Source organism: Oryzias latipes, chromosome 5, assembly GCF_002234675.1.
Source record: "Oryzias latipes chromosome 5, ASM223467v1".
Classification (NCBI taxonomy): Eukaryota; Metazoa; Chordata; class Actinopteri; order Beloniformes; family Adrianichthyidae; genus Oryzias; species Oryzias latipes.
The window spans coordinates 2,707,309-2,722,747 of NC_019863.2; the positions used below are offsets into that span (position 1 = coordinate 2,707,309).

Below are 15,439 nucleotides of genomic sequence, written 5' to 3' on the forward strand. Positions count from 1 at the left end.
TTCTATTCTATATTGTCAAGATGGAAAATATTATATCTTCTGTGTTAAACCTTTACACCAACACTTTTAACTCTCTGTATTTTCACACTTTGATCTACTGAAAGGACCTGTCCTGCTTCTCTCCTCACACTCATGTTATTTCTTCATTTTTTTTTCATGCTGACGACTTTCAATAAAAGCTGATGCATGAAAAGGCAGGGGACAGCAGGACTCCAGCAGCTTTTTCACATGTCATGCACACATTTGCACACATATTTTATCTATGAACATCAAAATGTGGCAAAAATGACATGTTTCCAACATGCATGGGTTTCAATTATATAAAACACATTCATTGAATGGCCCCGTGAATACATATTGTTTTCAGAGTGTCTGCAAAATTTTTTGTTTTTTTTCGCTCTTGACAGGAGAAAAATGATTTAAGATCTTATAAATCTAAAAACTTTTTTGTTCTTCTCTGGCTTTTTAACTTCTATTAGCTTCGTGACATATTTGTATGCATATTTTTTATCAGTTCTTACATTTTCACATGGTATTTCTTATCTGTGGTTTTAAGATGACTTATGTGTTGATGTGGACAACACTGTTGTGAACAATTGTTGCAGTTGCACTGACTGTGAAAGATTGTAGTGATGCAGCAAACAGCTGGTTATCAGAAAGTATTGAAATTTTTACAGCAAAAGTTTGACATGTGACTTTGCAGCATCTCTAGCGAAAGCGGTTCTGTTAGCAGTGACAGATGAGAGGCTGTGGAAGCAGAATCAGATTCATCTCCTGTAACTCTTCCTGTGCTCGTCTATGCTGGACTTTCAGAGATTTTTCTCTGTCTTCTCACATCAACAGAATTGGTTTGAGTTTGCCCCAACAGGATGGGGCTTTGTTTTAGTAGCTCACTGTTTTTTTTCTTGCTGCTTTTCAGAGTAAGGACATTGGGATCCAGATGCACGAGGAGCTGGTGAAGGTGACAAATGAACTCTACACTGTGAGTAATACACTGCATTTTCTGCGGGTCTCTAAAAACCTCTCACTTAGCTTATCTAATGTCCTCTTTCTTTGCTCTAAGTTCTTCAGTTCTTCTTTTTCTTCTTGATGTTCCTTTTTTTTTTTTTTACATTTTTACCTTTCTGTCCTTATAGCTTCCAACAGCCCTTATATAGGAAGACGATTAAAATACAATTTTTGATTGCAAGTGTTAGCTTCTTTTATGCCAAAAAGTGATGTCAACTTCTTTTTTCTTTCTGAGTTGGTCATTACACTGATAGGTAAAAATGTTTAGAAACTACTTCAACTCATTGAGGAATAAATGAGTTGAAGCGCTTTGTTCAATTGTTTGAAAAGTTTAAGGGCTTTATAAATAAAGGTGAGGATGGTAATTATTCAATAAACACCATTGTTCCTCAGAATATTCTTTACTCAAACCTTTCAACTGTTTCAGTGGAATAGAAATGTGTCAGATGTGAGAGCTCTGTCTCCCCCTCTGGTCACCGGCGGGAACTGTCTCCTGAGTTCTTACTGCACTACAGCTCCCAACATCCCCAGCGCACACTTCCTGGATGCTACACATTCATTCAATCAACCACAGCAGTGCGAAGTATTGTTTGTGCGACTCTGCCTTCATTACCGAGCGTTATATCTGGACCTGATCTTCTGTCTCCTAACCCTGACTCTGTTTGCCTGCCCCGACTCTCGCCTGAATTCTGACTACTCCGTCTCTCCTCTGATGATCTCGTGCCTGTTAACGACTCCTGCCTGGCTGACCCTGATTTAGCTCCGTGGACTTATAGCTGAGCTAATAAACCTGCTGCATTTGGATCCAGCCGTCTGCCTGTTCTTGTGACAAAATGAAACAGGGACATGTGGAACCGTTTCTGCAGATCACTTCCACATGTGGAAGTTCACCTCTGATCCAGGACAGGACTACAAAATACCTGCTGTCAGAGATTCACATAACTTTGTCATGTCGTCGAGCGTTTTTCATGACAGCTTCTACACGGAAAACAAAAACCATTACATTTCCACAACTATAAACTCTTGGGCCACACCGTCCAGCTCCATTTTGGTTGCAGTTTCTGTCTTTTTATTTTTTTTTATTTTAGAGCAAATCTATTCAATAGATTTAGCTACTCTTTAAGCTTGCATTTCCTGAGTGTCAAACGGCTGCCTCCCAAATGTTTTAAAGGGCCTATATATCATGCAATATCAACTTTTTTGAGCTTTTAAGTGAATTATAATGTTAATTCATTGTTATAGAATAACCACAAGCGAAAAGTGGTATTTTTATTTTTTATTTTTCCTTTTAAATCCTGCTCTCTGTTCACCAGCCCCTCCCAATCCTTACATTGTTATGTAGATGAGTGAGAAACCGCCCCTTCCAGGAAGAGCCCGCACTGTCAACACCGCCCCCAGGTTAACACACGCCCACTTTCTGTGTGGAACTAGCGGTGATCGGCTATACGCTTTCATTTCATATACACAATGTGCACGTCCATCTTTGAACACGGTCAGATGTTGTTTTCGCGGGCGAAACGCAGACAAGGCGCTGAGGCCAAATCAAGCTTTATTTATATAGCACTTTTACTACATAGGTCTCTCAAAGTATAAAAATATCATCAAATTAAAAAACAAAATGACAAGACAAACGAATATTTAGTTTGAAACCTGCACAAACCTGTTTTTTCAATCATTTTACGTAAAAATGGTAAGTCGGATACTGGATGATAATTGTTATATTTGTATGGATCTAAATTACTCTTGGTCCAAAGAGGCCTCACCACTGCTGTTTTAAAGGCTTCAGACACCTGTCTGACGAGAGTCATTTACAATATTTAATAGAAGTCTTAAAATGTTTTTAACAGTAATGTGGGGATTGGGTCTAAAAGGCAGATGATTGGCCTTAACTAGGAGAAAACTTGACCAAGTGCCACAGCATCAACCAGGACAAAACTTTCTAGTGTTTTCTCTGATAAATGCAATGCTATAGATTCATTCAAACCAACACCTTTTTGAGTTAAGAGACTAGATCTAATGGCATTGATTTTAGATTTTTTCTTGAAGTAGTCTGTAAAACTCTCACATGTAGCATCCGATGCTGCTATGGAGGACCTCTGAGAGTCTCTTTTAGCTAGAGTGTCTATTGTTTTAAAGAGAACTTTAGGGTCATTTTTGTTTTGTATAGTTAAGTTTGAGAAGTGGAGGGTTGTAGCTTTTTTATTGCATGACTGCACATCATTTGCTGTTCTTTAGAAATTTTGCGATGTACAGTTAATTGCGTTTATCTCCACTTCCTCTCCGCTCTCCTGCATTCACGTTTCAAGGCTCTGATTGCTTTGTTCCTCCAGGCTGCTGTAGCTTTAGTTATCAAAGGTGATGGGCGGCACCCACATGGAGAGAAAGGCGGAGCCTCAGAGATCAAGTTGTCTTACTTCTGGGTTGGAAGATGAGCCCACAGAAATAACAAATATTTCATTAAAAATGGTTCTTTAGTGTGGGTTATATGTTACAATATAAATGGATATAACTTATACTGAAAGGCTTAAGAATAGCATGATATAGGCCCTTTAATGTAAAAGGAAAATGAATGGTCTAATAAGTCTATGAAAACAACAATGATGTATTTTCTAATTGTCAATAACAGACAGCACAACACCTTTCCTGTTCGGAAACTCTTACATAACTTTAAACCAGCCCTCAGTGCCAAATCTAGAAAAGCTCCAAGCCACTTTATGAATCTCCTGTCCCTTTGGGTGAGCCGGAGGAGAGCTCAGAACTGTCTCACACTGCTTCATCTCTGCCTCAGTCAGAACACCTTATGTCTGTGCTGGCTTCCTCCCATAATTCAGCTGTCTATGCATTTAGATAATACAGAAACTTTTAAAGTTTAGGGAAATCATTTGTAAGTTCTAGTATGTGCTAATGCATTATAGGTTTGAGCACTTTTGCACTCCCAGCAGTCTTTATTGGGTATCATTGCAGAGAGTTATTCCCTCCGTCTACTTCCACTCTGGGTTTCAGGTTAAATCTTGAAAATAGTTTTGTTCCTTTTCACTATTTCTGGTCTTGTCATAAAACTCAGAAGGTCCCTGTTCCCGTGCTCCAGTTGACCCCTGAGCCAGCTGTCTGGCTGTGGAGTTAAATGTTCAAGATAAGCCCAATTCCATTAAATGTGATGCAGATTGTGGGAGTTTTTAGGGCTCAAAGGTGGAAGGAGAAATGCTGAATGAACATGAAAATTAGCTCTGTCATTTCAAAGCAAATTACCTTTTAAAAACAGACAATATTCTTAATACTGTGCCACACCTGTGTTAAATAACTGGATTGTGCATTTGGGAGGGTTGTTTCTTTTAAATTAGTTTGTGTAAAATCCCAGCTGAAGGTGAAACGCATTATTTTGATTAAACCCAACTCAATCAAAAGCAGTAGTTAAACTGTGCTAAAGTGACTAATTTGATTGTGTGACCTTGTGGGGATTGGATTTTAGAAAAAAAAACATTTTTATAGGCGTAGCTCTGAATCGCAGCTGTAGTTCAGATATTGTTCAGATATTGTTTGAGGTGTGATTCTGCAGAGCAAATTAAAAAAATCTTTTGTCAGTGATGTGCAGCATGTCAGTCACTTCCTCACACTGTTTTCAACAATATGATTTAGTGAAATCCTGTTTTCTTGGCTTTTGCTTGTGTTAATTTCCTGCTGCACGGCCTTAATATCCCTCTGGGGATCAACAAATATTCATTTTATCTCATCTTTCTGATCTCTGCTCTTCAGACTCACATACGGCTACATTTTCTTTTGTTTGCAACGGCTCTGACTCTGATCCTCTGTGCAAATGGGAAAAGTTTTTACTGCTACTTTTCATTCTTACTTAAAATGCATCATTTATGCCATGACTTTGTCAAATTGATCAAGTTTGCGGACGACACCACCCTCATCGGGGTCATCTCTTACGATGATGAGTCTGCCTACAGGAGGGAGGTGGACCGGCTGGTGTGGTGGAGCTGAACACCCAGAAGACAGTGGAGATGGACTTCAGGAAAGTCACAGCCTCCTCACCCCCTCTCACCCTGATAGACACTCCCATCACCACAGTGGACTCTGTCCGTTTCCTCTGCACCGTTTCCTCTGCACCACCATTACTCAAGATCTCAAGTGGGAGCCGTCCATCAGCTCCCTTCTCAAAAAGGCCCAGCAGAGGATGTACTTCCTGCGGGGAGTTGAAGAAGGCCCGGCTGCCGGCCTAGATGATGGTGCAGTTCTACACGGCCATCATAGAACCCATCCTCACCTCCTCCATCACCGTGTGTTACGCTGGAGCTACAACCAGGGACATTAACAGACAGCAGCGTATTGTGCGCTCAGCTCGGCTGCAGGTCGGATAGGAGCCGACCCTTCTCACCCTGGACATGGATTACTTGAACTACTCCCTTCAGGCAGGAGGCTAAGGTCCATCAGGACCAGAACCTCGAGACATAGGAACAGTTTCTTTCCCTCTCCAGTCAGACTCATGAACACCTTGTAACTCCTCCCAACTTAAACATTTCACTTATGTTCAGTCACCAGTCCACTACCTGCACCTTCTCCATCCACAGTTTGAACTATTGCACCTTTATTTATTGCTCTATCCTTTATGTTATGTTTCTTTTTTTTCCCTCACTGTTGTTTATTTTTGTGATTTTTAAGTGTTTTATGTCGCACATTAGGTTGTGAAAATTCCCTGTTCACTGAAAATGGCAATAAAATACTTGTTGAATCATGAGACTGTACAAGGGCTACATGTGGTTGAATACGCCACATCATGTAGACCTTAGAATGCCAGGGGGTCGTCTCGTACATATGCTGCAGGTTTTTGGGTCTTCCGGACCTATGGAGGGTCGTAGAGAGGAAGGGCTACATCTTGAGAGGAGCACAGGTGTGTTTTGCAGTTCCGTTGAGACTTGTGCAGCAACCTCAAGGGCGGTCATAAAAATTGGAACGTACCGTCATTATATGGCGTTTCACGGCTGCCATTAATTGAACAAATGCAAAGATAACTGAGGGATTGTATCCAGGAACTGAGTGAGCGAACCTACAACTGGGCAAGCGCAATGCTAACCGAGTGACCCCGCATTTTACAACTGCACGGTTGCAATCCTTGCTCCTGAGTGCTCGCTTCAGTCTTTCGCGCTTGCTGGGTTTGGGCGTGGTGTTCAGGGGGTGTGTTTGTCACTTGGGGCGGTAACCTTTCTAGTTGATCTGATTGGCCAAAATTTGCATGTCAAAATTATCGAGTCAGCGGCGCGGGACTTTAGTTTTTTAAGAGCTTTACTAGAGAGAAAAAAACCGTGGATGTAACATGGAGTAAAACGTTAATGAACGGCCAATAACAAGGTAAGAAAGTGCTGTAAGTTTTTCTCATGTATGTATTAGCATGTGGTTAACAAATGCTAACAATGGAGCAGCATCTCACCCATGTAGTATAAAATTAATCTTTGTTTTACTGCTCAAGTTTTGATTATTGGTTTGAAATTTTGTTTCATTTATTATCCTTTTTTAATTTTTGTATGTTTGTACATACAGTTACATCTTTTTGTTCGATAGTTACATGGGTGTCTTACTTAACTTTTGATTCCGGTCCCCCTCCGATCATCAACCCAGGTCTGGAAATGAGGTAAAGCTTATGTAATGAAGGAAAATAGATCAACAACAGTGAGATGCTGCTCCATTGTTAGCATTTGTTAACCACATGCGCTTCCTGTACTATGAGTTGTGTAGTAGCTCTGTCTTGGGCACACTAAAGTGTACGTGTATATTTATCTAATAAAGTGATTTTCACATGACAAAACCTTACAGCACAAATAAACCCGCTGCATTTTCTTACATTGTTCTTGGCTGTTCGTCAAAGTTTTAATCCATGTTACATCCACAGTTTTTTTTCTATTAAAGCCTCTAAAAGATGAAATTCCCGCCCTGCTGCCTCGCCACATTTGACATGCGAAATTCGGGCAATCAGATCAACCAGAAAAGTTACCGCCCCTAAGTGACAAATACACCCCCTGAACACTGCTCGCAAACCCAGCGAGCGCGCAGGAGCGCCGTGCAGTTGCAACCGTGCAGTTGTAAAATGCGGGGTCGCTCGGCTAGCATTGCGCTTGCGCAGTTGTAGGTTCGCTCACTCAGTTCCTGAATACACTCGCTCAGTTATCTTTGCGCTCGTTCAATTAATGGCAGCTATGAAATGCCATATCATTGTGCGTGTGGTAGGTTTATTCTGAAGTATTTAAAAGAGAATGGAAGTTAAGCGCACTTATGATGTACAGGTGATCATGTGGCTCTATGCCACACTCTAGTCGTTACTGAGGGCCAAGCACTAGCTCCATATTAACCACGCAATGCTGCTCGCATGGGGTGTGCAGGTGATACGGAAGTTCCCGTAGGACGACCACACAAACTACACTCTGATTGTCTAATTTTTCTTTATTTCTAACGGTCAGGCTGCATGCAAGAGATGTGCGGTGCTCAGGTTTCAAGATGGTTGGAAAAAAAAAGGAAAAACCTGTATGACAGTCTTGCATCTCATCTACCTCACCCTTACCCTTACATGTTGCTTAAGGGCTCACAGCATATCTATAGAAAGAATGAGGGTGTGTAATTTTGCTCCACAGGCTCACCGGGTGGTCTGTGGTCGTAAAATGTTTCACTGCAGACACCCCGTATCCACCCGTTAAGGCAGATGCGACTAGGGCGTTAGGTTTAAATACTTTGACTTTACCAGAAACTTGCCACAAAAGGATTATTGTCCTATTTTCTGGTACCTGGTGGCCAAACGGCTGTCAGGACTTTTTATTTTCTGCTTTTTTTGGACAATGCAATGACTGTAGAGGCTAGTTTTACATACTTATAGTTGATGGAGAAATTTCTGTGGACAATTGTTTTATTGGATTGTGTGTCTTTGTTTTCCTTACCAAAAAAAAAAATACAAAATTTCGGGATCCTTTGAAATACTTTCCCTTGTATGGTATCAAAGGTTTTGCATCTCTGCAAAGCTCGTTGATTTGCATCTGTTTAGATGGACGATACAAATAAAGCAGCAGTATGCTGTCATATACTGGTAAAAAAAAGCCATTCTAGAGAAAACAATTTTTATAATTGAAGCTTAACCATTTGTGGGATAGCATACTTTTATTTTTATTTATTTTTTTAACAAAACAGCATCTTGAAAGCGTTTATTCGATCTTAATTAGAACTAAACATACATTTATCTTGTTGCACACCTGCTAATGTCTGCATTATATAATTCTATGTCATCGACAGACTATAATCCTTCATATTGTATTATTCAGTTTATTAATGAGGTTTATGTACCTGTGGGATGATAATTGTGCCACTGCTCTTCCCCTTCCTGTTTTGTAAATGATATTTGCGCCATCCTGAACTCTGAGACAGTGAACTACATGGGCAACATTGCTTTTAAGGTGGTATTTATTTCCAGTTTTAGTGCCTCTGCAGGATCTGTAAAGATTCCTTCCAGCGCAGGAATGAACTTCTGCGGGTGACGTTGCTGTTAAATATTACCGTCACGTGGCTGGAGCTTTGCAGAAAATTACAGATGTGACTGACCCAGCAGCAGGTTTCCATGTGCAGCTTGCAGATAAAAGGAGCCCTGCTGTTTAAGCACAGCACCACGAGAGTCACACTTGTTTGATCACAGGAGACAAATAAATGGCTGTTTATGCTGCCTGTCACACTTCCTGAGGTGTTCATGGAGAATCGTCTCCGGGTGTTTGAAGGTGCTGCTCAAACATCTGGTCTTTCGTTTACAAGTTTAGGATTAGCCTCTGAGAGGAGAGCTTTTCAGCGAGCATCTGTGACGGGTTAAGGGGAACTTCTGTCTTTTGCAACAGGAGTTTTCTGTCACTTCAGTCCTGCCATCAGCTTGTTGAACGAGGGGGTGTCGGTGTTTGAGTACCCAGGAGATGATAAAACTGAAGAGGGTGCTGCAGAGAATGTAGCAACAGAGGTTCACAACAAGAAAGCATGCATATAAATAATGAATTGCCTTTTTAAACACAATTGAAATGCTCAATGTGGAACCAATCATTTTTCAGGGAAAATAAACCTCAGATGAGGACTTGCTTCAGTTTTGCAGATCAGTCTGCAGATAATGATCTCAGTTTTGCACCTTCACTTTCCTTCAAACTTTCTCAGTTTTTGTTTCGTTCTGTGTGGCCTTCTAGGATGAAACTGGAGTTGGAAAGGCAATTCATCTCAGTGTGAATCATTTTTTCCAAAAATTGGAATTTCATGAAAAAGTATATTCTTTCCATTAAAAAAATAATGTTCATAGAATATAGATTCAGGGCCCACTGTTTAATGTTTTAAGCATTGATTTATTTTTTACATAATACGAGGTTCCAGCTCATAAAAACCAACAAAAACTGGATTTCAGAAAAATAGAGAACTGTGGAGAAATAACTATTTACTTCTCGTGTTTTGCAAAAAGACGAGGGAGGGGCCAGGTCCTGCTGGAAGATGAAATCTGCATCACCATCCAATACCTCAGCAGAAGGAATCATAAGGTCCTCCAGAACATTCTGCTAGACTGTTGCAGTGTTGCTGGACTGAAGGAAGCAGAGTTCACCCACACCAATGCTGAACATTGCAGCTCAAATCCTGACTGACTGGAGAGATTTCACTCTGGACCTCCAGCAGCTCGGGTTCTGCACTTCACCAGTCTTCCTGCAAACCCTTGGAACTTGATTCCTTAATGAAAGGCACACTTTTCTTTCTTCAGAAAACAGGACCTTGGACCAGTGGCCAACAGTCCAGTCCTTCTCCTCATTGGCCCAGTTGAGACCTGTCCTCCATTGGTCCAGGCTCAGAAGTGTCTGGACCTAAGGAACCTGACAGTTGTAGCCCGTCACCTGAATGCGTCAGAATGTTGCTTTTTTAAAGCGGTTCCTCCTCCTCAGTTCACTCTTTCTGGAGGTCTGCAGGTTCTTGACTCTTGTACTTTTGATCATTCGATGAAGCCCACGGTCGTCTCTTTTGCTGCTGCATCGTCTCCTGCCACATTTTCTCCTTCCATTCGACTTTCCGTCGATCTGCTCGGACACAGCACTCTGTGAACAGCCAGCCTCCTTAGCTAGGAGCTTTTGTGGGTAACCCAGACTGTGGAGGGGAATAGTGATGGTCTTCCAGCTGGTTGTCAAGTCTGAAGTCATCCCCATATTGAACCAAACTGAGACAATTGAAGCAAACTGAACCAATTTAATGACCTCTGGGGAGTGAAACAGTGGGCTGCTTGGATTGATCGTATTTCACATTGTTCTGCAGCATCTGCCAGTCTTTCAGAGTTTCAGCACATGAAGCTGCTTTGTCAAATGCAATGATGACAAAGTGACTAATCTGGCATGCCTGTTGTCTTCCAGGTGATGAAAACGTACCACATGTATCACACTGAGAGCATCAGCGCCGAGAGCAAGCTGAAAGACGCTGAAAAGCAAGAGGAGAAGCAGTTCAGCAAATCTGGAGATCTCAACGTCAATCTTCTCCGCCACGAAGACCGCCAACCGAGACGGAGCACCGCTAGGAAGATAGAGAAGATGAAAGAGAAGGTGAGGAAGGCGAGCGCTCCATGTTTTACTTTCACATAAAACTGATGCAACCAACGTGAATGTTGAGGTTTCGGTTTGGTATTTAGGTCAGAATAAATAATCTTCCCGTCAAGGGCTAATATTTATGGGTCTCTGAGTCAATGAGGAAATAAAAAAGGGAAACGTGTGGACTAATAGCAGTGGATTTGTCTCTGCAGCTCTACAGCCAGATGCACTCAAAGTAAAAACCTGACTCCGTCTCTGTCTTATGCAGATTTTTCGTTTCTCTGCCAGAAGTGTCAGGCAGGCTCTTGGTCTCCTGAGCATTGTGTACTTCTGGTGCTACCATGCATTTCTTATTCCGAAGCTTACTCTGGAATTTTTTCATGCAAATTAAGAGGCTCCCATTATCTCCAAGGTGCAGGAAATCAAAATTTTGCCAGGGAGTGTTTTTCCCTCCTCAGGCTGTTAACTTCAGTCACGGCGTCTGCATTTGAAGCCGAAAACACTATTTATAAAGCAGCGTGATTCATATGAAGCTCTTCCTGCGCTGGGATTTCCAGGCTTTTGTCTTAATTAGTCTGTCTGCAAACAGGTTGAAAAATTGTGATTATTTTTTGTGTCAATTCTTAATTATATTGTAAATTTGGCTTCTTTTTAAAGTCTGTTGGTTACTGACTCGATAAATTAGGATTGAACTTAAATTCCAATACTGGGAAGTAATATGGACGGTTTGTCTTAGACACACAGACAAACAAAGTGATTTAAACTTGAAATAATATTCTCTATTTTATTTTTGAGAGTTTTAAAAGGTTTCACTCAAAACTACTGGTTACATGCAAGGATGAAGCTGGTAAAACAACTGAAAGAAGTCTTTATGGTTTCTTTTGTTAGTAAGAAAAGCGGATGGTTTTATTTTGACGCATTTTATTTTTGGGAAATAAATTCAAGTTCATAAGTAGCAACATGCAACACAAGTAGGGCTGTCACAATCTCATCTCATTATCGCGAAATCTGGCCCAGTTAGGTAATTTCAGACCTGATCGGAATTGAGTGTCGTATCCTGATCTGGGATCGATTATTTATGTTACAATTATTTTGATCAGCATTATATATTTCCAAGCTTATTATTTCACATGAATACTCCACTAAATGGAAGTGTGGATCTCATGAACAGATTACAACATTTTATTTTAGTGAAGCGCAGGAGAAAAGTTAGCAAGACATTCACAGATAATGACTTCTGGGATCAATAACTCTTTTCTTTTTTATATTTTATTTTCGTTTTCAAATAGACCAAATTACAGGCAAGCAAAACAAACAGTTTGGGCGCTCTTTAGACCATTACAAAACAGAATGAAAAAATACAAGTAAATAAATAATTGCCAGTTACACTCTATTCAATAATATTTACAGGCCGTCCAAATAGGGCATAAAGAGAAGAAAGAAAAATGCTGTCTCAATACAGAGCTAAATTATTGTAACTTCCTGAAAGTGATTTAGAGAGTTTATTGTGAACATTAACTGAGGCGCTCCTGACATGGTGAATTTTTTCCATGTGGATGAGAGAGCATGTCAGCGAGCCACACTTTAAAGTATGGAGAAGCCGTAGACTTCCACTCTGGCAAAATTTGTCTTTTTGCAGTCATCGACCCAAGTTCTAGTGGCTGCTGCATTACAGTCGGAATAGCTCTGGTACGTATGCAGCCAAAGATGGCGAGCTCTGCATCGAGTGGAATAAAGCAACCATGGGCTTTGGAATACCAGTCAAATATTCTGTTCCAAAAGCCAGCCAATGAGAGACAAGACCAAAAAGCATGAACCAATGTGCTTTCAGATATTTTACCTTTATCACAAATGGGAGTAATTAAGGGATATATTTTGTGCAATCGTACTTTGGAATAGTGGAGCCGATGGATGATTTTAAATCGTGTCAGTAGGTGTCTGCTGTTAACAGAGCAAGAGTGAATCTTGGATAAACACTTTTCCCAAATGGATTCTGATGTTTCTCTGTCCATCTCCTCACTCCAAGCATCTCTCATTTTTGTCGATTTCACCCTGGTGCTGTCATCAAATAAATGCACTATTCTAGAAACCAAATGTCTGGAGCCAGGGGGACTTTTGAAGATGTCATAAAGATCATGTTCAGCTGGAAGATCTTGAAATAGTTTAATTTTGGACTGCAAGTAATGTCTAATTTGTAAGTACCTATAGAAGTGTGAATTGGTAAAGTTAAAGTTTTGTTTAAGTTGATTAAATGATGCAAATGTGTTTTCTATGTTCTTCAGGTTTAGTGAAACCCCTTTCATTCCATTCCTGATACAATTTATCATCCCAAGGAGGCAAAAAAGAGTGATTATGGCATATTGGTGACTGAGCAGAAATGTCCGGCAAAGAAAGAATGCTTCTAACTTGATTTAAAATGCGCACCGATTGTTTTAGGACAAAACCCAGTTTTCGGAGAGATTCCGCCCTCTCCAGTTTGGAGAAGAGCAAAGCCTGTAAACATGAGAAATCTCCCACTCCGCCGGCCCCCCATCTTAACCAGTGATGGGATCAATTGTGTCTGGCGGTCCCTGCTGGCAAAACATCTATGCTCTGATATTGGCAGCCCAGTAATAGTGTTTGAATTCCGGTAGGCCAAGACCTGCTTCCAAGTTGGATTTTTGTAAATGTGACTTTGAGATTCGAGCATTTTTATTATTCCAGATATACAAAGTGATGATTGAGTCTAACTCCTTGAAGAAAGAGGCTGTGAGGTAAATAGGGAGATTCTGGCAGAGATACAGGAATCTAGCTAGAGAAACCATTTTTATAGAGTTTATTCGGCCGATCATGGATAAGGGAAGAGTCTTCCAAGACTCAATATTCTGCTTTAATTTTGATAAAGATTTTGTGAAATCTAAGGTAAAGATTAATTTAGGCTCTTTGGAAATATTTAGGCCCAGGTAAGTGAAATGGTCATGATGTCTGTCTAAAATGTCTGATGATATTTTAAAATGAACATTTTGAAGAGAATTTGGTGGATAAGTTGTAGATAAAGTCATTAATTCGCTTTTAGTCCAATATATTGTGTACCCTAAAATTTTGCTGAAAGATGTAATCAAATCAATAAGGAGGGGCACAGACTCCCCAGCATTCTGCAAGTATAGCACTACATCGTCTGCATACAAGCTAATAACAGTTTCTGTTCCTCCAACCAGAAGGTCCTGGATATGTGATCAATAACTCTTTTAATAAATGTTTAAATACGACTGCAAGTGTCTCTATTGGTTTGGCTTAACGCAACCAAGGACATTCAAAGAGATAAAAAAAACAACCTAAAATTTAAAATTTAAATGGGAATTAAATGGAGAGATTGCTGCCAAGGGACCGTCTACAAAGTGCAAAAAATGATTAAAAAAATCAATAACAACTGAAACTCATAAATGGTTAGATTGATATGAACTTTTCCTATTGCTAGTTGTTGTTGCTGGTATAACAACAACAACAATTTTGGATGAAAGTCATCTTTCATTTTTGATAATTTTAACGAAGATGTGAATCCCATCTGATCAAAAATGTTCAACAGCTCTGAAGATACTAGAGCTACCATCACCAAACGTCTATACATAACTAATTATCACCTAATTTTATTAGTTCATAGTTAACTATTTGGTCTAGGTAATAGTTGCTCTGTTTTTACTCGATTGTTCAAGCTACTTCACAAAAGTGCTCTGTTTCCGTGTGAATTGATAAGAAAAGTTTTTTTTGGCATTTGTTCATTTTTTGATTTGATTTGATTTATTGATTAATTCCAAGCATTGTAGTCAATGCAATAAAGAATCTACACAGATTTATCAAACTCATTACAGAAATGATGAAATGCATAGATAAAAAAAAAACAGAAAAGAAAAAAAGACACTTACATCTCATTTGGTAAATTAAATATAGTGATCATTAACTTAAAATCAAGTAGAGGTTTTTTTACGTGTTATAAAAGTATCGGATCGGGAATTGGTATTGGGATTTTCTCAAAATCAAATGGAGGAATCCCAAAATGCCAACAAATTCCTTGAATGCTATCTCAACCGTGCAGGTTAGGACTTCCTGTGTAATTGCCGTTGTGCTCATATCTGGTATCAAACGCAAGATGAGATTCTACATATACAGTATATTACTATAGTGGCAGCTTTCCAGTGACCCATTTAACTGCCTGTCATTTCTACCTGCCTCATGATTTGGGTATGTCACCATTTCCACCCCTCCCATATTCCCCCACTGCTTGAATTTCCTCTCGCTGATGTTTTCTTTCTTTTTCATCTGCTTTGTCACATTTCTCCTCCTCAGAGGCAAGCCAAGTATTCAGAGAATAAGATGAAATGCACAAAAGCCCGGAACGACTATTTGTTGAACCTGGCAGCAACAAATGCCGTGGTGGCAAAATATTACATCCACGACGTCTCTGATATGATCGATGTAAGTATGAGCATGTTTGCCTCTATCTCTCTGCTGGGATCTCTGATGTTGATTCAACTCTCAGGCGCCGTCACTTTTCTCACCATCTGTTCCTACGGTACCTCAGTCCCTCCTGGCCCATTAGCTGTTTGTTTTCCAGTCGCTCTGTTGGCTCAAGGAAATATGGTCGCCCCCTTTTTTTTTAGGTAATAAGGACTGCAGAACAAATCCCATCATGCCGGAGACGGACTGATGCTGACAAGGAAATTTGCAAAACCCAGCAGTTTCAAGCGTTCATTTGTTTTAATTGAAAACTAAATATAACCGTCGTCTTCTTCTGTGTTTCCCTTCTTGATGTTGTTTTCTGGAGCCTTGCTGGGACAAACATTGAATGTCCTTGCAGTCATCTGCACCTCATCAAGTAAAACATATAACCC

At 40.2% G+C, this 15,439-nt stretch overlaps 1 protein-coding gene across 2 annotated transcripts in view; it reads left to right on the forward strand.

The window, feature by feature from the left end:
* Window positions 1–15,439, forward strand: part of srgap3 (SLIT-ROBO Rho GTPase activating protein 3) — a 71,725-nt gene that overhangs the window by 35,302 nt on the left and 20,984 nt on the right. For both annotated transcript variants that reach the window (XM_004068545.4, XM_011474645.3), the window contains exons 4-6: window positions 920–982; window positions 10,401–10,586; window positions 14,895–15,023. In XM_004068545.4, the coding sequence (XP_004068593.1) occupies window positions 920–982; window positions 10,401–10,586; window positions 14,895–15,023 (378 nt within the window). The remainder of the gene's footprint in view (window positions 1–919; window positions 983–10,400; window positions 10,587–14,894; window positions 15,024–15,439) is intronic.